At 44.3% G+C, this 27,529-nt stretch overlaps 1 protein-coding gene across 4 annotated transcripts in view; it reads left to right on the top strand.

Moving 5' to 3' along the window:
- DSCAM (DS cell adhesion molecule) overlaps positions 1–27,529 on the top strand; it is a 730,792-nt gene that overhangs the window by 595,729 nt on the left and 107,534 nt on the right. For all 4 annotated transcript variants that reach the window (XM_077479889.1, XM_077479887.1, XM_077479888.1 and 1 more), the window contains exon 28: positions 14,436–14,466. In XM_077479889.1, the coding sequence (XP_077336015.1) occupies positions 14,436–14,466 (31 nt within the window). The remainder of the gene's footprint in view (positions 1–14,435; positions 14,467–27,529) is intronic.

Here is a 27,529-nt window from a genome sequence, read left to right as displayed (position 1 = left end):
AGATAAAAATGAGAAGGCAATTAAAAGATAAATAACAAAACCAACTTTTGCCATATTATGCACAGATTTCCCTTGCAGTGTGTTTATCCTACCACTAGATGTCTTCAGTGTGATGGCCACTTCCTCTGTGCCAAGGTCTTCCTCTACCCAACCCCAGTCTTTGCTTGGACAAGAAGACACTACCCACTTATAAACAATTTGTAGTGTTATAAACTGCAATTGGGCCACAATTGGCAACTTTCGGGAGGGGGGGGGGCAGGATACCTCTTCCGGGAGTCCCGTGACATCAACGTGGAGCTCTCTCCTCCTCCTCCCTGTCGCCGGTCCAGTAGGAGAGAGGAGTGGGGCCTCGCGAATGCACAGTAGGGTTTACCGGCGTGAAGCTGTAAGCCCTTGTACACACGGTCGGAGAATCTGTCGGAATGAGTCTTATTGGACTGTGTCGTCAGATAATCCGACTGTGTGTGGTATGCATCGGAATGATTCCGTCCGAATCTCCGTCCGACCCAATTTTCCAACATGTTGGAAATATTTCCCAACCAACTGGGCCGGACCGACCTAATCCGATCATGTGTAGAGCATTTTCATCGGACCAAGTGCCACGCATGCTTAGATCAAATTCCTACATCAAAGCTATTCCCATCGTAACGAAATTACGCCATTACGTTCTGAAAGATCGGATTTTTCGCCAACTTGGCTCGACCGTGTGTATGCAACAGTTTCGACGGGCAAAATCCGACGGATTTGGTTGGCAAAATCTCCGACCGTGTGTACGTAGGCTAAGACTACACTGCTGGGTACCCTTACCCACAATGGCGGTGGCAACACCCGACAGCTGATGGACTCCAGGACAGGTAAGTGTCCTATTGTTTAAAATTGGCTTTACATTTTTTTATTTTATTTTTTTGGGGCGGAACACCACTTTAATGTGAAAACCCAAGAAAGTTTAAGCCCAGGAAAATGTGTATACACTATATTGTAAAAAGTATTGGGATGCCTGCCTTTACACCCACATGAACTTTAATGGCATCCCAGTCTTAGTCTGTAGGGTTCAATATTGAGTTGGTCCACCCTTTGCAGCAATAACAGCTTCTATGAAGGTAGTCCACAAGGTTTAGGAGTGTGTTTATGGGAATGTTTGACCATTCTTCCAGAAGCGTATTTGTGAGGTCAGGCACTGATGTTGGACATGAAGGTCTGGCTCACATTCTCCGCACTAATTCATCCCAAAGGTGTTCTATCGGATTGAGGTCAGGACTCTGTGCAGGCCAGTCAAGTTCCTCCACCCCAAACTCGCTGATCCATGTCTTTATATACATTGCTTTGTGCACTGGTGTGCAGTCATGTTGGATGGGGAAGGGGCCATCCCCAAACTGTTCCCACAAAGTTGGGAGCATGAAATTGTCCAAAATGTCTTGCCCTAAAGCCTTAAAGTGGATATAAACCCAACTCATGAAATTTGAGCTAGGCACATATATCAGCAGTGTTTTGTTATCTCTCTTCAAAGCACTATGTCCTGTAGCTGTCTCCTGCTCCGTTCTTCTGTTATCAGCCTGATAACTTCCGTCAAGTTCTCTGTCCCATATGATAAAAGCAACCTGAATTTTTTGTCGGGGAGGATGCTATAAATAGATTAGCAGAGTGCGGAATGATTCAATGATCAGCTCTGAAAGTCTCTACCTATGAGGAGAGGGGATGTGTGTCTTTCCTCCAATCAGCTGTCTTGGCTGTATGCCCAGGCTTCACTGCAGTGCTAACCAGGAATAGAAAATCTCCCTAACACGAACTGAACTTTCTAAACAGTAAATAGCTGAAGCCTGCAGATATACATGCATACCTCCCAACTTTTTGAGGTGGGAACGAGCGACACCTATTAGAAAAAGTATGTAGGCATAGGACACACCCCCTGCCACACCCCTTTAAAGGAGAATTATAAAAAAAAATATTAGGTGAACCCACAAGTGCTTTTTTTACCACTACTATTCCTTTATATTGGCTTTTGAAATTTACGAATGCAGAAATTTAGAAATTGGATGAAAGGTTTAGCACTGGGAAACACTTTTTGATAGATAAGTAGTCCAATTTATATACAATTATATAGATCAGACCAAAATGAGGGACAAATGAAGATGAAAGAGGGACATTGCTCCAAATCAGGGACAGTTCTAGGGTTGCCACCTCATCCCTTTAAACCCTAACACATATTAATTCCACAGGTTCTGTGGCTGATTAAGGTGGTAATTAAACTCACTTGGTGCCTTATCTGCATTTAATTAGCCTCAGAACCTGTGTAATTAAAAGGTGTTCGAGTTTAAAGGGATAAGGTGGCAACCCTAGACAGTCCCTCGAAATCAGTGACAGTTGGGAGCTATGTACATGTAAAACTTACGTAGGGGGATTTGTTTTACCTCTGTGTATCATCTGACGCTGTTCACTTCACTGGGTATATGTGAGGGTTTACATCTACTTTAAGAGTTCCCTTCACTGGTACTAAAGGGACAAGCCCAATCCCTGAAAAACATCTCCGCACCATAATTCCCCCCCCCCCCCAGCAAATTATTTGGACCAGTGCACAAAGCAAGGTCCATCGGATCGTAGACAAAGTTAGAAGGATGAAATGGATTGTGGTATGACTGTATGGCAACCGGATGAGACGTCAAGGCCTGGGACTTTGTCTAGGATCCCCTAGATAAAGTCGAAAGCACGAAATGCATCAGAGTGTGTCAGGTACTTACACTTTTGCATTTAACCACTTCCCACCCGGCCTATAGCAGAATGACGGCTGGGCGGTGGTTCAGATATCCTCACTGGGCGTCAAATGACGTCCTTCAGGATAACAGCCGCCGCGCACCTGTGGGGGCGAGCATCGCTGCGATCGGTAGTGCGGTGTGTCAGTCTGACACACCTCTACACCAATCTCGTTCGAGAGCCTCCAGAGGAGGCTCTTTACCACGTGATCAGCCGTGTCCAATCATGGCTGATCATGGTGTAAACAGAAAGAGCCGTTGATCGGCTTTTCCTCACTAACAGACAGATGTTTATCAGCACAGCCCCCTCTCAGATGCCCACACTAGACCACCAGGGAAGCTCCCAGGACCACCAGGGAAGCCCGCAACGTGGATGGCCAGGTACATCTCCCATGGCCATCCACATGTAAAAAAAAATGCCCAAAATATGCCAATCAGTGCCCACAAATGGGTAAATCGTATTTACATTACAAAACAGGGATGCCCAGCAATGCCACCCATCAGTGTCCATCAGTGCCACCTACCAGTGCCCATCCATGCCACCTATCAGTGCCACCCATAAGTACGCATCAGTGCCACCCATAAGTGCCGCCTATGAGTGCCCATCAGTGCCGCATACAGTGCCACCTATCAGTTCCACCTCATCGGTGCCCATCAGTGCTGCCTTATCAGTGCCCGTCAGTGCAGCCATATCAGTACCCATCATTGAAGAAGTAAACCTACTTATTTACAAAAAAAATTTAACAGAAACAAAGAACAATTAGTTTTTTTGCACAATTTTCGGTCTTTTTTTATTTGTTGCGCAAAAAAATAAAAATCGCAGAGGTGATCAAATACCACCAAAAGAAAGCTCCATTTGTGAGAACAAAATGATAAAAAATGTGTTTGGGTACAGTGTAGCATGACCGCGCAATTGTCATTCAAATTGCGACAGCGCTGAAAGCTGGAAATTGGCCTGGGCAGGGAGGTGTCTAAGTGCCTGGTATTTGAAGTGGTTAAACAGTACATTTAATGATGTATTAATGATAACAGAGCTGTTTTTTTTTTCTTGCACCTGATTGGGTATTTTTTACAAAGTGAAGCTTTACCGCATTTTCATTTACTAAGGAAATTGAGTGCAACTGCACTTGCCGGGTGCATAATCTATTTGCCTTTAGTAAATCCTCCCAGTTGTGAGCCATATTGTTGCCATTTTCTGTAGAGGAGGGGGAGAGGTCCTCTGTGGAGTGGCGCTTGTCTGCGGACATCATCAGGGAGGTGGCTGAAGCCAAGATTGGAATGGGAGGGGATGGTCGATATCACACTGGAACACAAGCTCCTCTCGGTATGACTAGGCAGCTTCCGGGATCACTTTGTCCGGCTTGGCAGGATTTAGCCGGTTACCCTCGGCTATCTTCCGCGATGCTGTCACTACATCAGCGGGGGTGTGACTTTGTATTTCAGGGCTAGGAACGCCCCTTTGTCAAGCCATGGCTGCCACCAGTGCTGGGCCCTCCTTCTAAAAGTGCTAGTTGGCTGTCATGCTAATGCTTTGGCATCAGTACTTTCTTAGTTCCTGATCTGAAGCAAGTATGTGAGTAGCTGGAGGTGGAGGGGTGACGCAGGATGTCGCACATCCAAACCATCAAAATTGGGTTTTCCTGCCTGGCTATATAGTGTGGCATATATGCGTGACCCACAAGACTTGCTAAAGAGAATTGCAAATCATTAGGCTGAAAAAAAAATAGTTCCCATATATGTAGTTCTATTGAGTATGTAGCCATTTGAGTTCCTCTTTAAGCCCTTAAGGCTAAATGCAGAATTTCTTCCTAAGCTTTTGATAAGGGTGAAACATGGAATATTCTCTAAAATTCAATTAAATGTAACAATAGAGCATTATCTCTGCAAACAATCCATTTATTGTCTGGCAGGAGTAATGTAATATTCCTTAGTGGTGTAGCTTGCCTCGTTCCTGCTCATGCCAAGCCTGACATTGGCACCAGCATCCGTCTTCCAGGTGTGTGCCGCCCGGCAGTGCTCAGGGTTGGGGTTTTATGGCTGGTCTGCTGCCAAGCAGATTGCAGATATTAACTTTGACGTAGGTTTTCACATCTAAACCCAATCACTAAAATCTCATATAAGCTTTAACAATGTAAGAGGAATTCCAAAAGGTGATTTATAAGCCTTTTTTTTTTAACCACTTGCTGACCGGCTCACGCCGATATATGTTGGCAAAATGGCACGGGTGCGCAAAACGTCGTAACCTGTACTTCACTACGTCATCGGCGGCTAGTGGGAGTGTGCACACAGGTTCCGCTGGCTCGGTGTCCGCCGTTGGCCCGCGATTGTGACACGGAGAGGCAGAACGGCCAGATGCCTATGTAAACAAGGCATTTCCCTGTTCTGCCTAGCAACATGACAGGGATCTGCTGCTTCCTGTCATCGGCAGCAGTGATCTCTGTCATGTTCTAGTGAGCCCACCCCCCTACAGTTAGAACACACCTAGGGAACACATTTAACCCCTTGATCGTCCCCTAGTGTTTAACGCCTTCCCTGCCAGTGACATTTACACAGTAATCAGTGCATTTTTATAGCTCTGATCCCTGTATAAATGGCAAAGGTCCCAAAATAGTGTAAAAGTGTGTGTCCGCACTCCGATGTGTCCACCACAATGTCGCAGTCACGATAAAAATCGCAGATTGCCCCCATTACTAATCAAAAAATAATAATAAAAATGCCATAAATCTATCCCCTATTTTGTAGACGCGATAACATGATAACTTTTGCGCAAACCAATCAATATGCGCTTATTGCGATTTTTTTTTTCCCCAAAAAATATGTAGAATACATATCGGCCTAAACTAAGGAAGAAATTTTTTTTTAATATATTTTTTAGGGATATTTATCATAGCAAAAAGTAAAAAATATTGCTTTTTTTTTCCAAAATGTTTGCTCTCTTTTTGTTTATAGCGCAAAAAATAAAAACCGCAGAGGTGATGAAATACCACCAAAAGAAAGCTCTATTTGTGGGGAAAAAAGGACTTCAATTTTGTTAGGGTACAACATCACACGACCGCACAACTGTCAGTTAAAGCGACGCAGTGCCGTATCGCAAAAAAGGGCCTGGTCAGGAAGGGGGTAAATCCTTCTGGGGCTGAAGTGGTTAATCTGAGACATTGATTAGAATGATTGTCCTTTCAAGAAGGTACTTGTTCAGGCACTTCATGTTATGGGGTGACAACTGTCCTGCAAATTGTTTATAGCATTGTCAGCGTTTTAGCAAAATGAAACCTTGTCCAGTAAGATATTCAATACATTTTAAAGTCGATCTTTGGGCCAACAAATTGCTCTAGTGAAATGCATTTATGTTGTGTATCTATGCAATTTTGGTAAGCCGCTCTGTCATTCTTATTGGTATTCATAGGTGTTCACATCGGATGTGCCAGGTGTGCCAGTGTGGCACAGATTCCCCCTGTTTAAACCCCTGATATTTCACCAAAGCCCCCTAACAGGGCTCCTAAAAAATGTGTAAAACAATTAATAAAAAAATAATAAAAACAAAATTGTAAAGAATAATGAAAGTAAAAACTACTGACACCAACTCCTGCCCTACTGACACTGTCAGTGTAAATACACAAGCACACACACACAGTGCCTTGCGAAAATATTCGGCCCCCTTGAACTTTTCAACCTTTTGCCACATTTCAGGCTTCAAACATAAAGATCTAAAATTTTTATTATTTGTGAAGCATCACCAACAAGTGGGACACAATTGTGAAGTGGAACGAAATCTATTGGATTTTTGAAACTTTTTTAACTAATAAAAAAATGAAAAGTGGGGCGTGCAAAATTATTCGGCCCCCTTGCGTTAATACTTTGAAGAGCCACCTTCTGCTGCGATTACAGCTGCAAGTCGCTTGGGGTATGTCTCTATCAGTTTTGCCCATTCTTCCTTGCAAAACAGCTCGAGCTCAGTGAGGTTGGATGGAGAGCGTTTGTGAACAGCAGTTTTCAGCTCTTTCCACAGATTCTCGATTGGATTCAGGTCTGTACTTTGACTTGGCCATTCTAACACCTGGATACGTTTATTTGTGAACCATTCCTTTGTAGATTTTGCTGTATGTTTGGGATCATTGTCTTGTTGGAAGATAAATCTCCATCCCAGTTTCAGGTCTTTTGCAGACTCCAACAGGTTTTCATCCAGAATGGTCCTGTATTTGGCTGCATCCATCTTCCCCTCAATTTTAACCATCTTCCCTGTCCCTGCTGAAGAAAAGCAGGCCCAAACCATGATGCTGCCACCACCATGTTTGACAGTGGGGATGGTGTGTTGAGGGTGATGAGCTGTGTTGCTTTTACGCCAAACATATCGTTTTGCATTGTGGGCAAAAAGTTTGATTTTGGTTTCATCTGACCAGAGCACCTTCTTCCGCATGTTTGGTGTGTCTCCCAGGTGGCTTGTGGCAAACTTTAGACGAGACTTTTTATGGATATCTTTGAGAAATGGCTTTCTTCTTGCCATATTTGTGCAGTGTACGACTGATTGTGGTCCTATGGACAGACTCTCCCACCTCAGCTGTAGTTCTCTGCAGTTCATCCAGAGTGATCATGGGCCTCTTGGCTGCATCTCTGATCAGTCTTCTTCTTGTCTGAGCTGAAAGTTTAGAGGGACGGCCAGGTCTTGGTAGATTTGCAGTGGTCTGATACTCCTTCCATTTCAAAATGATCGCTTGCACAGTGCTCCTTGGGATGTTTAAAGCTTGGGAATCTTTTTGTATCCAAATCCGGCTTTAAACTTCTCCAACAGTATTACGGACCTGCCGGGTGTGTTCCTTGGTCTTCATGATGCTCTCTGCGCTTTCAACAGAACCCTGAGACTATCACAGAGCAGGTGCATTTATACAGAGACTTGACTACACACAGGTGGATTCTATTTATCACCATCAGTCATTTAGGACAACATTGGATCATTCAGAGATCCTCGCTGAACTTCTGGAGTGAGTTTGCTACACTAAAAGTAAAGGGACCGAATAATTTTGCACGCACCACTTTATTTGCTAAAAAAAGTTTTTAAAATATCCAATAGATTTCGTTCCACTTCACAATTGTGTCCCACTTGTTGGTGATTCTTCACAAAAAATTAAAATTTTATATCTTTATGTTTGAAGCCTGAAATGTGGCAAAAGGTTGAAAAGTTCAAGGGGGCCGAATACTTTCGCAAGGCACTGTATATGTGTGTGCTTGTGTATTTACACTGACAGTGTCAGTAGGGCAGGAGTTGGTGTCAGTAGTTTTTACTTTCATTATTCTTTACAATTTTGTTTTTATTAATTTTTTTATTAATTGTTTTAAAAGTTCAAGGTGGTCGAATACTTTCGCAAGGCACTGTATGTGTTTGAGCTTTGAGGTGCACACCCTAATGCAATAGGCTGTGCACACCTATGTTGGTTTTTTAGGTGTCAGATACTTCTGATCTCTCCTACTAAAGAATAAGTCTAAAGCCTCATACACATGATCGGACTTTATACAAACTTTCCCGTGGATTTCTGTACAAAGGGCGTTGCCTGTGAACTTGTATTGCATACACACGATCAGACTTTTTCAGCCAACTTTCACCAAATCACATGGCTTTTCTGCTCTTTACCGCCACCTTAGAAACTTAAAAAAACTTAGAAAAACTTTTTTTATTTTTTCATACATGTTCAGCCTTTTTTTAGTTTTTTTTTGCAAAAAAATTAAAAGCCCATTGACGATTGAATACCACCAAAAGAAAGCTCTTTCTGTTTAAAAAAAGAAAAAAAAAATGTTGTTTGGGTACAGTGCCGCCTGACCATAAAATTGTAATTGATAGTGCCACAGTGCTGAAAGCTTAAAAATTGGCCTGGGCAGGAAGGGGGCAAAAGGGTCCTGTATGGAAGCGGTTAAACAACCAAAAAATGCCTAAGGGCTTCAAAACAAGGCTTTGGACAGGCTTTGTTAAAGCTCTCTGAAAGCCCCAGTCACTAAATAAAGTGGTTAGCTTACAGTACTGTTTACACCTTGCTTTTGCTTTGCTTTGGCTTCACTTCAAAAATGATACCCCATGTAGCTTTAGTGGTGCTTAAAAGCATCTTCAAAGCTTCCATAAAAGTCTATGGCAAAGCTCACTTGAAGCCCCACGGAAGCCCCACAGAAGCCCCACGGAAGCCCCACGGAAGCCCCACGGAAGCCCCACGGTAGCCCCATGGAAGCCTCAGTGAAGCCTCATGGAAGCCTTACTGAAGCCTCAGTGAAGCCCCATGGAAGCCCCATGGAAGCCTTACGGAAGCCTCAGTGAAGCCTCAATGAAGCCTCAGTGAAGCCCCATGGAAGCCTCACGGAAGCCTTACTGAAGCCTCATGGAAGTCTCACTGAAACCTAATTTTAGCCTCACTGAAGCCTCGTGGAAGCCTCGTGGAAGCCTCACTGAAGCCCCATCAAAGCACCAAGCAAAAGCAAGATGTAAACAGGACTGTAAACTAACCATTTTATTTTGTGACAGGGGCTTTAACTAGCGTTCAGAGAGCTTTAACAAAGCCTGTCCAAAGCCTTGTTTTGAAGCAAGTGTAAACTAGCGGTTAATGTTGTCTTATCTATTGATTCCAATACATTTTGCAAAAATGTCCAAATTTAAAATCATCATGTAAAAATCATCTTAAATGTTTCCAAAATTTCGAGAAAATAAAAACAATTTTTTTTCATCTCTAGCAGCAATTTGTATTGGAACGCAGACTAGAAAGTCCCAGAACTTTGGTACATGAAGTTGGATGTATTTAGACGATGAGGTCAGAGATAAATGACATCATAACCACTTCTCCTCAGACTAATTTTTGACCACACATTTTTAAATTTTTCTGAACTGACACTGCTGCTTTGTTAAGAAATAATATAGAATATGAGGTAAATGGGACAAATCCCACATAAAGTATTCATGGTATATATATATATATATATGTATGTATATGCAGCACAGTAGGCCTGCGGCAAGTTAGTGAGGAGCTAAATATGGCTCCTGTATTTATGTATTAGGTTATTCTTGGAAATTCTGCATTCTGGTACAATCTCCTCAGTTTTCAATATGACCTTGATATACACAGGGGCTCTTGTGTGTTCCGTAATGGCTGCCAAATTAGAAAATAACAGGAGCATGTGCTATTAGTAATGCCGTACACAATGGCAGCTCCTCAGCCTTTAGCGGAAAGAATAATTGTCCTTATGCTCTCCTGTTGTTGGCTGGAACATGGCCAGTAGGATTTCTTAAAGAAGAGGACTGGCCACTACCTTCTAGGAAACCCCCCTACCCTTCTTTCCTTGTAATGCCATTTACTGTGTGGTCTGGTCACCTCCTGCCAGAGGGGGCACTGTTTGTAAATTCAATAGTCAGCCAAATGATGTTGTGTTGTCCTTTCTTGCCAAGCAGTGTGCAGACTTAAAGAGGAACTGTAGTCTGCTCACGTAATTTGTAATAAAAACATCTTCTTTGTCATTCTGAAACTTCCCTCCAACCACTTTGCATATTATTTTATATATACTGTGATTCTGTACTTGCCAAAAATGCTGCAGAAATCTCCCTCCGCTGAGTCTGGCTGCAACAGTTTTAACTGTGGGCACCTGAATCTTCCTGGATTTACACAGACACACAGAGGCACACCTCCAGCTCTGCAGCTCTCATTGGCTCTCTTATGACCCCCCGCCCTTTCTGGCAAACTCTCAGGAGAGAGAGAGAGCTGTGCATGATGTCATAAGCCTAGACCAGTGATGGCGAACCTTGGCACCCCTGATGTTTTGGAACTACATTTCCCATGATGCTCCACTACACTGCAGAGTGCCAGAGCATCCTGGGAAATGTAGTTCCAAAACATCTGGGGTGCCAAGGTTCGCCATCAATGGCCTAGACTAATGGCCAGACAAGAAACAGGAAGTGGGCTGTATAAAGTATTTACTGGCAGAAAAAAAAATGTTTTACTATCCAAAGTTAGCAGAAGATTTAATAGATGGAAAGATGAAAAATGACTGAAGGTCCACTTTAAGGGTCCACTATAGCAAAAGATTATATCATTTCTTCTTAATTCACGTCTTTATAGTTTTCTAATATTTCCTGTAGGCCAGGCTGTCCAGCAAAAAGTGACAATAATGCCACGTACACACGATCGGAATTCCGGCCAGAAAAAGGCCGATAAGAGCTTTTCATCGGAAAATGTGACCGTCTGTATGCTCCATCGAAATTTAGCTGTCCGAATTTCCGCCAGCCAAAAATCGATAGCATGTTCTCAATTTTCCAGACGAAAAAACTTTCTATCGGTAATTCCGATCGTGTGTATGCAATTCCGACACGCCAAAAATCACGCATGCTCAGATTCAACTACGAGAGAGAAGCTATTGGCTACTGGCTATTGAACTTCCTTTTTCTAGACACGTCGTACGTGTTGTACGTCACCGCGTGATAAATGATTGGAATTTGATGTGACCGTGTGTAGGCAAGACAGCTTGAGCCGAATTCCGTCGGAATTCCATCGGGAAAACCATCAGAGCTTTTTCCCGACGAGAATTCTGATCGTGTGTACGCGACATTACAGGTGTTGGGACAACCCAAATAACACTGCCAGGTGTGCTTATCCTGGTCAGCTTTTATTCATATAGCTTGAACCCTGCAGTGGTTTAAATCAGCCTTTCTCAACCTTTTCAACGCAGAGGAACCCTTGAAATAGTTCTCTGGTCTCGGAGAACCCCTGCTAAAAATTAGAAATTTACAACTCATGATACATTCGTGTGATGGTCAGTGGGAAGAATGGTCCTTACACTTGTGGTCATTGGGAAGAATTACCTCCTTACAGATGGCTAAAAAAATCAATGGTGTCAGTGGGAACTTATCTGAGAGGCAGAAATTGCCCAATACTGAAGGAACCCCTAGCAACCTCCAGAGGAACCCTAGGGTTCCACTGAACCCTGGTTGAGAATCACTGGTTTAAACTATTTCTGCAAATGTGACAGTGTGGTTATCCTGTAAAAGAAAGAAGAAAAACAGGTCTACCAGTAAGATCAACAGGTGATAACTAATAAATAAAAAGTAGAGAACAAATAGTGACCCATTTCAACCCAAACAGACCATAGACATGCCTCCATCCCTGTATATATATATGTCGAGAAAAGAGAAAATGGGTTTTGGGACTTTACTTGAGGCATGTATATGTGGGTGATGTTAACATAAAAATAACTAATTTTAAAATGGATGTCACAGTCCATACAACCACGATGAGTCAATAAATTGATAAATCAATTAAATTAAATTGACAAATACAATAATGAATATTATATTTAATGTATGTTATAAATAATATATACCCTGTTTCCCCGAAACAGGGTAATACATGATGTAAGCAAAAAAGAACATGATAAATATAATGATAATCATATTGACATATTTAATATCAATGATAGATTGACATGATTGTCACAAACGATAAAAATTGATGAATTATATAAACAATCAGACATAAAAATCATGATAAATGCAAATAAAAAATGCCATTGATAGAATTCATGAATGATTATAAGCAAGTTTGACTTGGCACCCTTGAGTGAAGACTCAACTCGTTTCATGGCGTTTACAGCCACTCATCAGTAGTAGGATGCATGAATTTTGACTACAAAGTTGAAAAAAATAAATAGATGGACAAATAAAATCTCAGATGATGTACCATGCTTTTTAAAAGAGCAGAAGCTAGCAATTTATACATTACCTATGGAGCAGTCCATAGGTATGGCCCAGCAGTTCCCAAGATGGAATGGGACGGTGGTCCTGAACGAGCCGTCTCCCCGGGGTTGAGGTGGGAACAAACCCCCTCCCATCCCCAACAACCAATGGAGACCGGAGAGGGGGCCAGTACTGTTAGCTGGAGTTGGACTTGAACTACAAGCCCATCGACAACTACCCTGTCCAATGCTGTGTGATTTCACAGCAGAACAGACAGTGTCGTAGATGAAAAATATCAGGTCTACCGGTAAAATCAACAGATGATAAGTAATAAATAAAAAGGTAATAATATTACAGAGGGCAATCAGCCATGTACAGGGTGAACTTTAACATAGACATTTGCTGAATACAATTGACACATTTAGTAGTACAATTATACAAAATATCTGCACATCAAGACTAACACATGGACAGTTGTGGAGGAAAGTGAAAATAAAATTTGGGTTCAAGAGGGGACTGTCTTTTTAAACGAGGGACAGGTGGAAGCTGTTAAGCTATAATGCTGATTTCAAATTTTATTGTAGTAAAGCTTTTGGTGTTTAATCATTTAGGCCAGGGGTGTCCAACCTGTGGCCCAAGACTGCTATGAATGGTGCCCAACTCAAAATCATTGATATTAAAGTTTTTTTGTTTAAAAATGTGTTTTACTTACCTGCTCTGTATAGTGGTTTTATACAGAGCAGCCCAGATCCTCCTCTTCTCGAGTCCCTCACCGACGTTCCTGGTCTCCGCATTGGCTTACTGTTTTAGATTGACAGGAGCGGGAGCCAATGGCACATGCTGCTTTCGCCACCAATGAGGAGAGAAGTCCCAGACAGCTTACTGTATAAATGTCACTGGCAGGGAAGGGGTTAAAACTAAGGGGCGATTAAGAGGTTAAATGTGTTCCCTAAGTGTGTTCTAACTGGGGGGGGGGGTGGCTGACTAGAAGAGGAGGGAGATCGCTGTTTCTACTTGGTAGGAACACATGATCTGTCTCCTCTCCCCTGACAGAACCGTTTTTTGTGTGTTTACACACACAGATCAAAGTCCTCACTCTGGCAGTCATCGGCTCTGGGGAAACGCTGTGGGCACGTGCGCGCCTGCTATAGCATCTTAAAGAGCCGACATGCAGCTACGACGGCTTGCGCAGGGGAGCCAACCTGCCACAGTATAACTGCAGAAGCTGGTTGGGAAGAGTTAAAGTAATGCAGTGCTGTATAGAGAAAATGTCCTGGTCATGAAGGGGGAAGGGGTAAATCTTCTGGAGGTCAAGTGGTTAACAACTTATAGTACATAAACCATAGACCTCAGGTTCACATTACAGTTTGTCCTAAAAGCTTGTCTTCTTTCAGCTGTCTGCAATCCTCTACTGAATGTGCCTCCTCAGGGATTGGCTGAGACTCCATGAATACAGTATTCAAAAATGTTGGTGTAACCTACATACGTGTAATGCACAGTAGTAATGGTCATCTCCATCTAGCGGCAGACCTGCACACTCCTTAGTTCAATGTTATCTCACTAGAGCGCACACAAGAAACCTTCAGAAACTTGCGAGGGGGGCCCCCAAGGTTTTGACTGCCTAGGGCCCTCCTCAGAGTTTAATCCTTCACTGCCCTCTACTTCTGTTTCAATGACAGTTCAAAGCATTTGATGGTCTCTCACCGTATATTCTGGGGACAGCGGTCACCAGGACAAATAATGAAAGCGAAGCTCCCCATCTGGGACAAACGGTGATCAAATCCTGACAGGGGATCTACCAACTCCCCACTCTATCTATAACAAATACAAAATGCTTTTATCTACACTTTAAATTAGAAAAATAAAGCGTAAACAACAAATATTACACAAAAAAAATCATAAAAAGAAACTGAACAGTTGTGTTAATTGACTGAAAGTTTAATTATATTGTGTTCACAGATTTATGTTTTTTTTTTTTTTATTGTTTCTTTTTTCAGATGCGAAAAGTTTGGCCGAGATGCTCATGAGGTAAGAAGATTTTATTTTATTTTTTTTACCTTCTTTTTTTACACTCAGGATTATGTTATTTTTGCCAGTGTTTCTTTCAAGAAGACCTGCTGAAACCCATGCAGACTCCCCTGCGGTCCGACTTTGAAATTTAAATGAATTGTTAAAATGACACTGCTTCCCTCCAGTGAGTACAGACAGCCAGATTGAACATCTTGTATTTTAGACCCCTATAGATATTATTAGGGATGCGCTGAGTGAATTAAGTAAAATTACCAATGTGGAAAATTATGCTAATTGAACTGCTTAGGGGAAATGTGCGTGAAAAAAAAAATACTCTTTTTCAATTCAGATTTTTAAAATTTGTTTTTATTTAAGAAGAAACATAGAAAGTGTCGGCAGAAAAAGACTTAGTACTCCATCGAGTCTGCCCATTTTTTATTTACATTTTTTTATTGTCTGACTATAGATCTCTGTTTGTCCCAAGCATGATTGAAGCCGTTTACTGTTGCCTTGTCTCACTACCACTGCTGGTAGTTTATTCCAAGCATCAACTACTCTTTCAGTAAAATAATAGTTTCTAAGATTCGTTTTGAACTTTCTTCCAGTTAGTTGGAGGTCCCCATGTTCTTGGTTTCATATTGAAAAAAAACTGCCTTCCTGAGCCTTATTCACCCCCTTGATGTATTTAAAGGTTTCAACCATGTCTCCCCTTTCCCTTCTTTACTCCAGATGGACATATTAAGTTCCTGAAGTCGCTCTCGATATGTTTTATCCCCCACATCTTCCACCATTTTTGTTACTGGTTGTCTCTGGACTCATTCTATTTTATCATTATCTTTAGTTTATTTTATTTATATGTAGTGTTCTTTGTTTTTGTCCTACTTCTTTGTATTACATTACTTGGGTTCTGTTGATTTAAGTTCTGTATTTTACTGTCTTTTTTTTTTTTTTTTAACTTTCTGTGAAAATAATCTCAAATAATGCCATTGTTTAGAACAAGAAAGGAGACCAGTATAGTTGAAAGGAACTTTCGTACCCCCAAAAGTCCATTGCACCATTAAAAACCAGCAACAACCCCTTATTTTCACCTTCCTCGTTGTTTCTTATGCATCTAGCCAAAATGGTGAAATGTTTTGCTAAATTTCTTGATTTAACAGTAAAGGGGCTTATGGATAGGGATGGGCCGAACGGACCCCTGTTTGGTTCACACAAGAACTTTCGAACACCGCAAATGTTCGGACCTGAATGACGAACTCCGTTAAAGTCAATGAGACCCGGATGTCAAAAATCAAGTGCCCATTTTGAAGGCTTATATGCAAGTAATTTGGCATACAATGGTTATAAATGTCCGGGTCCTGCTTTGGGGGACATGTATCAATAAAAAAAAAGTTTGTGAAAAACGCCATTTATAAATGAGAAGTGATTTTTTGATTTTTGAAAGTGAAAGCATAAAAATTAAAAAATCCTTCCAATATAGTGTCTGGGGGGTTCCCCTTAAGCCGCGTACACACGTAGCCGTCTGTCCGACGTACTTAGTCTGGCGGACTTCCCGCCAGACTGTCAGTCAGACTTTCCGAACGGGCTACTTGCCCACACACGGCACTTTTTCAGCGGACTAATACGGCGTACTAAGTCCGCCGTACTATCCGCCCTACTTTTGAAATGAACGGACTCGCCCACACACGCGGAGGAAAGTCCTCTCTCGAGCGCGTCTCCAGGTAGGCGGGGCCCGCGAAGGATACGTCGTTGGCCCGCCGCCTGGTATGGACTTAAAGGGGAACCCCAACACCGAAAAAATCGGCGTGGGGTCCCCCCAAAGTCCACAACAGACCCTTGTTCGAGCACGCTACCCGGCCGGCCAGGAAAGGAGGGGCGAGCGAGCGCCCCCCCCCCTCCTGAGCCGTACCAGGCCGCGTGCCCTCAACATGGGGGGTGCATTGGGGAAGGGGGGGCCGCGCAGCCCCCCCAATCCAAAGGACCTTGTCCCCATGTTGATGAGGACAAGGGCCTCTTCCCGACAACCCTGGCCGTTGGTTGTCGGGGTCTGCGGGCGGGGGGCTTATCAGAATCCGGGAGCCCCCTTTAATAAGCCCCCTTTAATAAGCCCCCCGCTCGCAGACCCTGACAACCAACGGCCAGGGTTGTCGGAAAGAGGCCCTTGTCCTCATCAACATGGGGACAAGGTGCTTTGGGGTGGGGGGGCCGCCCCCAGGCACCCCCCATGTTCAGGGCACGCGGCCTGGCACGGCTCAGGAGGGGGGGGGACGCTCGCTCACCCCTCTTTTCCTGGCCGGCCGGGTAGCGTGCTCGGACAAGGGTCTGTTGTGGACTTGGGGGGGACCCCCACGCCAAATTTTCGGCGTTGGGGTTCCCCTTTAAGTCCATACCAGGTGGCGGGGCCAGCGCCTACCTGGAGACCCGCTCGAAATGAGCAGACTTTTCTCCGGGCGGTAAAAGTCCGCTCGTTTTAAAAGTACGGCGGACTGGCATACACACGGCCGGATTGTGCGCCGAAATGCGAGTCCGGCGGGAAGATTGGAGTGTAAAACTACATTCTAAGTCCGCCGTACTTTCTGGTCAAAAAAGTATGCCGGAGGCTACACACGGGGGGATTGTCTGGCGGACTTGAGTTTGCCCGACTTTTCCACCCGCTTGTTTGATCGCGTGCACGCGGCATTAGTCTACCTGTAAAGTGCCAGATCTGCACCATGTCTATAATCTGCTGCAGCAATAATTGCATTTATAAAGCCCAAAAAAATTAAATTTTCCCTGCAAGCTGCCTTTATTTTGTTCAATAACAGCTGGGGAGCCAGTGTGTATGATGAGATCACAATGTAGTGCACTGGGAACAAGTTTAGAGATTTTTGGATACATTCTGGTGTCGTTTTCAGTTTGGATAGAAGTAACGGGTGCGTAAAAATTGGTCTTTGGGTATTGGTGTTGCCTTCCCACCGTAAGCCTATAGAGGTAATCTTGATGAAAGCAAGTATTGGCCTTGCTTTAAAAAATTGCAGTGATATGCACCTGTCAAACAGGTGCAGAAAAATTGGTCTTTGTGTGTTACTTGTGCCCATGAAACCTATATCAAAAACATTCTTCCAGAAATTATTGAACACCCTCAGAGCTAGGCAGCCTCCAAGTCCTGCAGAGATTCCACATCCCAAAAGACTTAATCAGTGACATTGGCATCCGGGGCTTCATAGCTTGTAATCCAGGACTGATTCATTTTTAGAAAAGTCAACCAGTCCATGGAGTCTGTGGACAGACGCATTCTATGATCAGTAACAAAACCCTGTCCATAATGCCACTCAGAGTCTGCTCCAGTAGGAGCACAACAGGGATTGTGTCACTGATGCATGTACTGTCACAGCTCACCATCCTTGTGGCCTCTTCAAATGGTGACAATACAGTGCATGCATCCTTAATGATCAGCAATTGGTGGGAAAAAAGCCAAGCCGGCCTGAGCTTGTTGTCGCGCCGTACTCGTTCACGGCCCTCTGCTGCATGTATATCTGCTGCAGTATTGCCAAAGTCGAGTTCCACCTAGTGGGCATGTCACAAATGAGGCGGTTTACAGGCAGGTGGAATAACCGCTGAATTTCAGCCAACCAAGTACTGGCTGTGTATGACCGCCTGAAATGGCTACAGACAATTCTGGCCAGCTTTAGCACATCTTGCAACCCTTGGTATGTATTTACAAAACGCTGCACCACCAAATTAAGGACATGTACCAGGCATGGCACATGTGTCTAAGCCCTTGTACACACGGTTGGACATTCTGACAACAAAATCCATCAGATTTTTTCTGACGGATTTTGTCCAAAACTGATGTTACATACACACGGTCGGACAAAGTTCTCGGAAAATCCGATAGTTCGGAACGTGATGACGTTATTTAGTTACGACGGGACTACGTTCAGGCTAGTAGCCAATAGGTTTGGTCTAGGAATTTGATCTGAGCATGCATGGCACTTTGTCCGATCGGAATTCTCTACAAACAATCGGACAAAGTCCGATCGGATCATGTTGTCAGAAAATGTTTATATCCAGCTCTCAAAATTTGTTGGTTGGACATTCCAATGGAAAAAGTCAGATGAAGCCCACACACGGTCGGATTATCCGACAACACAGACCGATCGGACATTTTCCGTCGGAATGTTCGACCGTGTGTACAAGGGCTAAGGGTGGACAGGAGCTTTGAGCCATTATCGCACACCACCATTCCTGGCTCCAGATGGCATGGTGTGAATCACCTCTGGTCCCTGCAGAGCTGCAAGAATGTCTGCTCCGGGGGGTTCCTGTCCCCTAAACACACCAGCTGAAGCACTGCATGGCACCTTTTAGCCTGACTCATGGAATAGCCCTTTGAATGCTTAGGGGGTACCTCATATTCATAGGACAATTCTGAGGAGGATGAGGAGGGGGTAGAGCTCACAGGTCTGGCATCATCACCACCAGCTGTATGGAGATGTGGGGACACAAAAGCTGCAGCACAGAGCCCTGTCCTGCATCCTTTTGAGTTGCAAGCAGCGTTACCCAGTGTGCTGTGAATGAAATATATTGTCCCTGCCCATGCTTGCTGGACCATGTGTCAGCAGTAAGGGGGATTTTATGGCTGACTGCCTTGCCCAACGATGCCAGAACATTCCCTTCCACGTGATGGTAGAGAGATGGAACGGCCTTACGTGAATAGTAGTAGTGACTGGTAACCTGCCATTGTGGTAAAGCACATTATGCAAATTCATGAAAGGGGGCAGAATCCCCCAGTCTGAAAGGCAGAAGTTGGAGAGCCAACCGCTTGACAAGCTTGTATTCAGACGCTGGGTATGTGTGTGGCAGGGACTGTATTTTTTTCCCCCACTGCAGCAGATGGGGCAGAGAAATTTGCCGGCTACAGTATACAGCTGGTGGTGTGGTGCTGGCAGACGTGCTGCTAGGACCTGGGACACCATGCTATACCATCATCCCTGTCAGTGGAGGGTGCTGAGAGGTAATGACTCGGCATTGCGGGGGCAGACTGAAGTGGGTAAGGAGGTGGAGGGACAGACTTTTTCCCTTTTTGTGTGGCTCTTAGGTGCTCTAGCCAACAGTCTGAGTGGTTGGAGGTTAAATTCCTTATTAAGCATGTTGTACCCAAATGGCTGGTGTTTTTGCCACGTTTGATGTACCCGAGACACAATTTGCAGATATCAACAGTGTCATCTGCTGCAGATGTGCTGAAAAAGGACTCGACAGCTGAGCTTTGGGGAGTGGGCTGGGACATAACAGCTGCAGAATGTGATGGAATACGGTGGCTGCTCTCAACTCTTTCTTGATGTCGGCCTCCTTGGGGTTGTGCCGCCTCACCTTCAGTTTCTTCCTCTGCTCTATCTGGCACCCGAGTCGCATCAGTGACCTCATCATCTTCATCATCTTCATCATCCTCATCATCATCTCCATCTCCTCCATCTTCATCATTACCACTGGAGACAATTTGGCAGTACACTGCGGCTTGGGGAACATGAATGCCAATTTGTCTACTAGTGTTCCTCCTTCTCTCTAGGCTCATGTTCCTGTCATCCTCAACCTCAACCAACCAACATCTGAATCCAGTAATGGCTGGGCATCGTCAAGGAGCAAGTGGCTGATGCTGTGGTCAAATAACTCTGACTCCTCAATGGCTGTTGTTGGGGCTATGGCAGGAATAGATGTGCCCAAGCAGGCAGTTTTATCCACTCTGGCAATGGCATAGGACTGCACACTTGTCTCTACTGGCATGACAGAGGATGAGGAGGATAAGGAAGGTTTAGTAAGCCAGTCTTCCACCTCCTTTGCATGCTGTGGCTGGATAGCACAGGTAAACTCACTAAAGAGAGGAAATTATGCCCTGCCTGAGGACTGACCACCACGTCCACCTTTGCCTATGGACACATTTTTTGCTGGCCCCCTTACAGTGCCAAGGGAATAGCTACCTCCTTGTCTTCCCAGACATTATTGGGAGGGAGGAGGTGGTGCTTATAAGTAAATGTAAAGAAGAAATCTGTAGTAGATGCACTTTAATCAATGTAAAGTGGTGTTTGGTGCCCTTTAATTTGAGTACTCACACTACACAAACACACTTCACGGATACACTATAATATACTGCAATATAATGCGCCAAATGTACAGTGATGCACAGAACTATATGGCGTTAAAGTGGCAGTAACGCACACAAAACGATATGGCATTAAACTGGCAGCAACGCACAAAACAGTAACGCGTTAAACTGGCAGTAACGCACACAGAACTATATGGTGTTAAACTGGCAGTAACACACATGGAAGTAAATGGCGTTAAACTGGCAGTAACGCATTTAACCACTTTCAGACCGGACCATTTTGCTGGTAAATGACCAGAGGTCTTTTTACACTTTGGCACTGCGCTGCTTTAACTGGTAATTGCGCGGTCATGCAATGTTGTACCCAAACAAAATTTGCGTCCTTTTCTTCCCACAAATAGAGCTTTCTTTTGATGGTATTTGATTGCCTCTGCGATTTTTATTTTTTGCGATATAAACGTAAAAAGACCGCAAATTTTGAAAAAAAATGATATTTTCTACTTTTTGTTATTAGAAAAATCCAATAAACTCAATTTTAGTCATACATTTAGGACAAAATGTATTCAGCCACATGTCTTTGGTAAAAAAAAAGTCAATAATTGTATATTTATTGGTTTGCGCAAAAGTTGTCACATCTACAAACTAAGGTACGTTTTCTGGAATTTACGCAGCTTTTAGTTTACGACTGCCTATCTCATTTCTTGAGGTGCTAAAATGACAGGGCAGTACAAAACCCCCCCAAATGACCCCATTTTGGAAAGTAGACCCCCTAAGGAAATTGATAAGAGGCATGTTGAGCCCATTGAATATTTTATTTTTTTGCCTCAAGCGATTGAATAATGACAAAAAAAAAATTTTTTTTTTTTTTTTACACAAAGTTGTCACTAAATGATATATTGCTCACACATGCTATGGGCGTATGTGAAATGACACCCCAAAATAAATTCTGCTGCTTCTCCTGAGTACGGGGATACCACATATGTGGGACTTTTTGGGAGCCTAGCCGCGTACAGGGCCCCGAAAACCAAGCACCGCCTTCAGGCTTTCTAAGGGCGTAAATTTTTGATTTCACGCCTCACTACCTATTACAGTTTTGAAGGCCATAAAATGCCAAGATGGCACAAAACCCCCACAAATGACCCCATTTTAGAAAGTAGACACCCCAAGCTATTTGCTGAGAGGCATGTTGAGTCCATGGAATATTTTATATTTTGCCACAAGTTGCGGGAAAATTACAAACTTTTTTTTTTTTTTTTTTTTTTCACAAAGTTGTCACTAAATGATATATTGCTCATGCATGCCATGGGCATATGTGAAATGACACCCCAAAATAAATTCTGCTGCTTCTCCTGAGTACGGGGATACCACATATGTGGGACTTTTTGGGAGCCTAGCCGCGTACGGGGCCCCGAAAACCAAGCACCGCCTTCAGGCTTTCTAAGGGCGTAATTTTTTGAGTTCACTTCTCACTACCTATTACAGTTTTGAAGGCCATAAAATGCCAAGATGGCACAAAACCCCCACAAATGACCCCATTTTAGAAAGTAGACACCCCAAGCTATTTGCTGAGAGGCATGTTGAGTCCATGGAATATTTTATATTTTGCCACAAGTTGCGGGAAAATTACAAACTTTTTTTTTTTTTCACAAAGTTGTCACTAAATGATATATTGCTCACGCATGCCATGGGCATATGTGAAATGACACCCCAAAATAAATTCTGCTGCTTCTCCTGAGTACGGGGATACCACATATGTGGGACTTTTTGGGAGCCTAGCCGCGTACGGGGCCCCAAAAACCAAGCACCGCCTTCAGGCTTTCTAAGGGCGTTACAGTTTTGAAGGCCATAAAATGCCAAGATGGCACAAACCCCCCCCCCCAAATGACCCCATTTTAGAAAGTAGACACCCCTAAATTTAGGGGTACACTAGTGAGACTAGGTAATAAATGGCGGGTGCCCTGAAACTATAAAAAAATAACTAACCAACCAGCGTCACCTGTAACAGTTATATGGTGATCACTGGTGAAAGGGTTAACTAGGGGGCAATCAGGGGGCTTTATGCGGTAGTATATGGGGGTCCCTGGCGCTATAAAAAGCTGCGGCGAACCTAAATACCTACCTGCCTAACTAGCGTCACCTGTGACACTAATACAGCGATCAGAAAAACGATCGCTTATTAGGCTGGGTTCACACTGGAGCGATGCGGGAACGCCACGAATGCGCGGCGGGTTCCCGCATCGCATGCCTCCCGGCGGCAGTTCACACTGCCCTATGCGAACTGCTGGGAGTGTCAGTGAAATGTTAATGACACCCCCAGATCAGTTCGCATATCGCAGTGCGATCTGCAAACTTGGATCGCATGGTGTGAACACCCATGCGATCCGATTCTGCTGCGGACCAAAAAAAGGGTCCCGTGCGAGTTTGCGGCGGGTGCGGCGGGTGCGACACGAATTCAGCCATACTATCTGTATAGCTGAACTCGAATCGCACAGAGATCGGATGTGATTTGCACTGCAGTGCGGTGCGAATCACATCCGTTCTCATAAACCGCTGCAATGTGAACCCAGCCTTAGTGACACTGGCGACGGGGGGTGATCACGGGGTTAAACCTTTATTGGGGGGGTTAGGGGGGTACCTTAGAACTAAAGGGGGCTAACCCTAACTGCCCTAACAGTTATTAGTCACAAATGACACCTGCCGGGTGATCAGGGGGTTAAACCTTTATTAGGTAATAAATGGCGGGTGCCCTGAAACTATAAAAAAATAACTAACCAACCAGCGTCACCTGTAACAGTTATATGGTGATCACTGGTGAAAGGGTTAACTAGGGGGCAATCAGGGGGCTTTATGCGGTAGTATATGGGGGTCCCTAGCGCTATAAAAAGCTGCGGCGAACCTAAATACCTACCTGCCTAACTAGCGTCACCTGTGACACTAATACGGCGATCAGAAAAATGATCGCTTATTAGGCTGGGTTCACACTGGAGCGATGCGGAAACGCCGCGAATCCGCGGCGGGTTCCCGCATCGCATGCCTCCCGGCGGCAGTTCACACTGCCCTATGCGAACTGCTGGGAGTGTCAGTGAAATGTTACTGACACCCCCAGATCAGTTCGCATATCGCAGTGCGATCTGCAAACTCGGATCGCATGGTGTGAACACCCATGCGATCCGATTCTGCTGCGGGCCAAAAAAAGGGTCCCGTGCGAATTTGCGGCGGGTGCGGCGGGTGTGGCGGGTGCGGCGGGTGCGGCGAATGGCTGAACTCGAATCGCACAGAGATCGGATGTGATTTGCACTGCAGTGCGGTGCGAATCACATTCGTTCTCATAAACCGCTGCAATGTGAACCCAGCCTTAGTGACACTGGCGACGGGGGGTGATCATGGGGTTAAACCTTTATTGGGGGGGTTAGGGGGGTACATTAGAACTAAAGGGGGCTAACCCTAACTGCCCTAACAGTTATTACAGTCACAAATGACACCAATGCAAAAAAAAAAAAAAAAAAAAAAAAAATGACATTGGTGTCACTGTGACTGGGGGGCAGGGGTAATTGGGGGGGTGATCGGGGGGTAAAGGGGGGGTGTGAGTGTGCCTGGCATGTTCTACTGTGTGTGGGATGTGTTGGTGCAACTCACTGATCCGCTCTCCTCCGTGTCGGAACGAAAAATACCGACACGGAGGAGAGAATACATCACTTCCTCTCCTGTGTTTACATTACAGGAGAGGAAGTGATGTCACCGGGGATTTCCATTCGTCGGGAGCGATCGCGAGGGGGTGGCCATGAATGAATGGCCGTCCCCTCGTCCGGGATCGCTCCCGAACGAAAACCGACCGCCGCAGGCACCGGGCGGGGGCCCGATCGGGCCCCCGACCCGCGGGAGGCAAAACACGTACATCTACGTGCTTATGCCTGCCCGTGCCATTCTGATGACGTAGATCGGCGTTAGGCGGTCGGCAAGTGGTTAAATAGACGCGTTCAACCGCCACTAAACTGGCGCTATCTGAACTGTCCCTACTCTAGCTATACACTAATGTAATTACTGACACAGTCTCACTACACTACACTACACTACACTGAAACTATCTGAGCCGTCCCTACTCTACACTATTGTATGTATGAATGACACGGTCTCACTACACTACACTGAAACTATCTGAGCTGTCCCTACTCTACACTATTGTATGTATGAATGACATAGTTTCACTGTAGTGTAGTGAGACCATCTGAGCTGTCCCTACTCTAGCTGCATACTATGCAAAGCTGAATGATAGTCCTCCTCGCTACACTCACACTATCCCTAGACTAACACTAAACTAATATTCTACACTGACAATTGAAGCAAAATAGCACAGTATAGCACACTAACTAATAGCACTGAACAGAGCCCTGTTCTATCTCTCTCCACGCCAAAATCACACTGAAAATGGCTGCCATGAAAGAATACTTTTATACTGTGGAGTGGGAATGAGCCATGATTGGGTAAAGTCATGATGACCGTGTCCAATCATGACTCTGACAGCGCTCTGTGCCCTGATTGGCTGAAGCTTTCACTGCTTCAGCCAGTTAGGGCTTGTAATGCACTGTTCAGCGCCGCAATGCACTGTGGAAGGTTCCGTTGGCCGACTAAATGGTCGAATGACCTGCTTGTTCAGATGTTTGCCGAATGACCGAATATCGAAAGTTCGCCCCAAACTTATGCTCGGGCCAAACCGTTTACCCATCCCTACTTATGGAGTAATTATCTCTTATTAAAAAGAGGTTTGGTTACTATAAATGTACCACATCCATAATATACACTATTACCAAAAGTACTAGGACGCCTGCCTTTAAACGCATATGAACTATAATCGCATCCCAGTCTTAGTCCATAGGGTTCAATATTGAGTTGGCCCACACTTTGCAGCTATAACAGCTTAAATTTTTCTGGGAAGGCCGTCCACAAGGTTTAGGAATGTGTCTATGGAAATGTTTGACCATTCCTCCAGAAGCACATTTGTGAGGTCAGGCACTGATTTGGACGAGAAGGCCTGGCTCACAATCTGCGCTCTAATTCATCCCAAAGGTGTTCTATCAGGTTGAGGTCAGGACTGTGCAGGCCAGTCAAGTTCCTCCACCCCAAACTCGCTCATCCATGTCTTTATGGACCTTGCTTTGTGCACTGGTCCAAATCATTTGGCGGAAGGGGGATTACAATGTGGGGTTGTTCTTCAGGGGTTGTGCCTGGCCCCTTAGTTCCAGTGAAGGGAACTCTTAAGGCATTGGTATGCCAAGACATTTTGGACAATTTCATGCTCCCAAATTTGTAGGATGGCCCTTACCTGTTCCAACATTACTGCACACCAGTGCACAAAGCAAGGTCCATAAAGACATGGATGAGCGAGTTTGGGGTGGAGGAACTTGACTGGCCTGCACAGAGTCCTGACCTCATCCCAATAGAACACCTTTGGGATGAATTATAGCCCAGACTGCAAGCCAGGCCTTCTCGTCCATCATCAGTGCCTGATCTCACAAACGCACTTCTGGAAGAATGGTCAAACATTCCCATAGACACACTCCTAAACCTTGTAGACAGCGTTCCCAGAAGAGTTGAAGCTGTTATAGCTGCAAAGGGTGGGACAACTCAATATTGAACCCTACGGACTAAGACTGGGATGCCATTAAAGTTCATGGGCGTGTAAAGGCAGGCATTCCAATACTAATATAGTATATATAATTTCAAAAAGGAACCTTGTATGTCAGACTTTAATGGTATAAAAAGGACTAACACGGAAATTATGTAAAATATAACTTTTTTATTACAAATATTAAAATAATGTGTTAAAACCACATGGGAACAAATCCCTCACAAACATTAGGCCATATATTCATAATAACAAATTTAGCTTTGCTGAATAGTCCAAGAGATTGATGCGTTTCATATTAGTAAGCTTTTTCAGGACTAGGGATGAGCCGAACACCCCCCAGTTTGGTTCGCAGAAGAACATGCGAACAGGCAAAAAATTTGTTTGAACACACGAACATCATTAAAGTCTATGGGACACGATCATGAAAAATCTAAAGTGCAAATTTTAAAGGGTTTTATGCAAGTTATTGTCATAAAAAGTGTTTGGGGACCTGGGTCTTGCCCCAGGGGACATGTATCAATGCAAATTTTTTTTTTGAAAACTGCTGTTTTTTTGGGAGCAGTGATTTTTTATTTTTTTTGTATAATCAGTATTTATTGCAAAATAACAGAAATAGAAACATTAAAACAAGACAGGTCCAACATGTCATATAAGTGCAAAACCCCTTGGCTTCGTAAAGCCACATAGAGGTAGTTTCAACAGTGCATAGGTTGAACAGATACACACACAAGAAAGGAGATTCCTAAGATAAGGAGAGTGTCGTGGGTTCTCTTGTAATGGGCAGATAAGTGGCGACCAGATGGTTTTGGGGGTGGAATGAGTCTAGTAGGCGTTGGGACAGTCCTGGCGCAGAGAATATATCGGGAGTGTGGACCATGACCCACTGCTGGGGCAGAGGGGGGGGCCAACGGCCTCCAGCTAGCCGCCCTCTACCCCTCGCGCGCAGTGATTTTAATAATGCTTAAAGTGAAATAATAAAAATGAAATATTCCTTTAGATTTCGTACCTGGGGGGTGTCTGTAGTATGCCTATAAAGTGGCGCATGTTTCCCGTGTTTACAACAGTCCCTGCACAAAATGACATTTCTAAAGGAAAAGTACTCGTGGTTATATTGAATTGTCGGTCCTGGCAATACACATAAAAATCATTGAAAAAAACAGCATGGGATTCCCCCACAGTCCATTACCAGGCCCTTTGGGTCTGGTATGAATATTAATATTAACCCCGAAACAAAATTTGAAAAAAAATTGCGTGGGGGTCCCCCCAAATTCCATACCAGGCCTTTCAGGTCTGGTATAGATAATAAGGGGAACCCCGCGCCAAAATTGTAAAAAATGTTGTGGGGGTCCCCGTGAAAGGGGAACCTCACGGCAAAATTA

Source organism: Lithobates pipiens, unplaced genomic scaffold (assembly GCF_037356315.1).
Source record: "Lithobates pipiens isolate NorthernLeopardFrog02 unplaced genomic scaffold, aLitPip1_a1.2 Scaffold_16, whole genome shotgun sequence".
NCBI classification, from domain to species: domain Eukaryota; kingdom Metazoa; phylum Chordata; class Amphibia; order Anura; family Ranidae; genus Lithobates; species Lithobates pipiens.
This window is presented reverse-complemented; position numbering and strand designations above follow the sequence as displayed.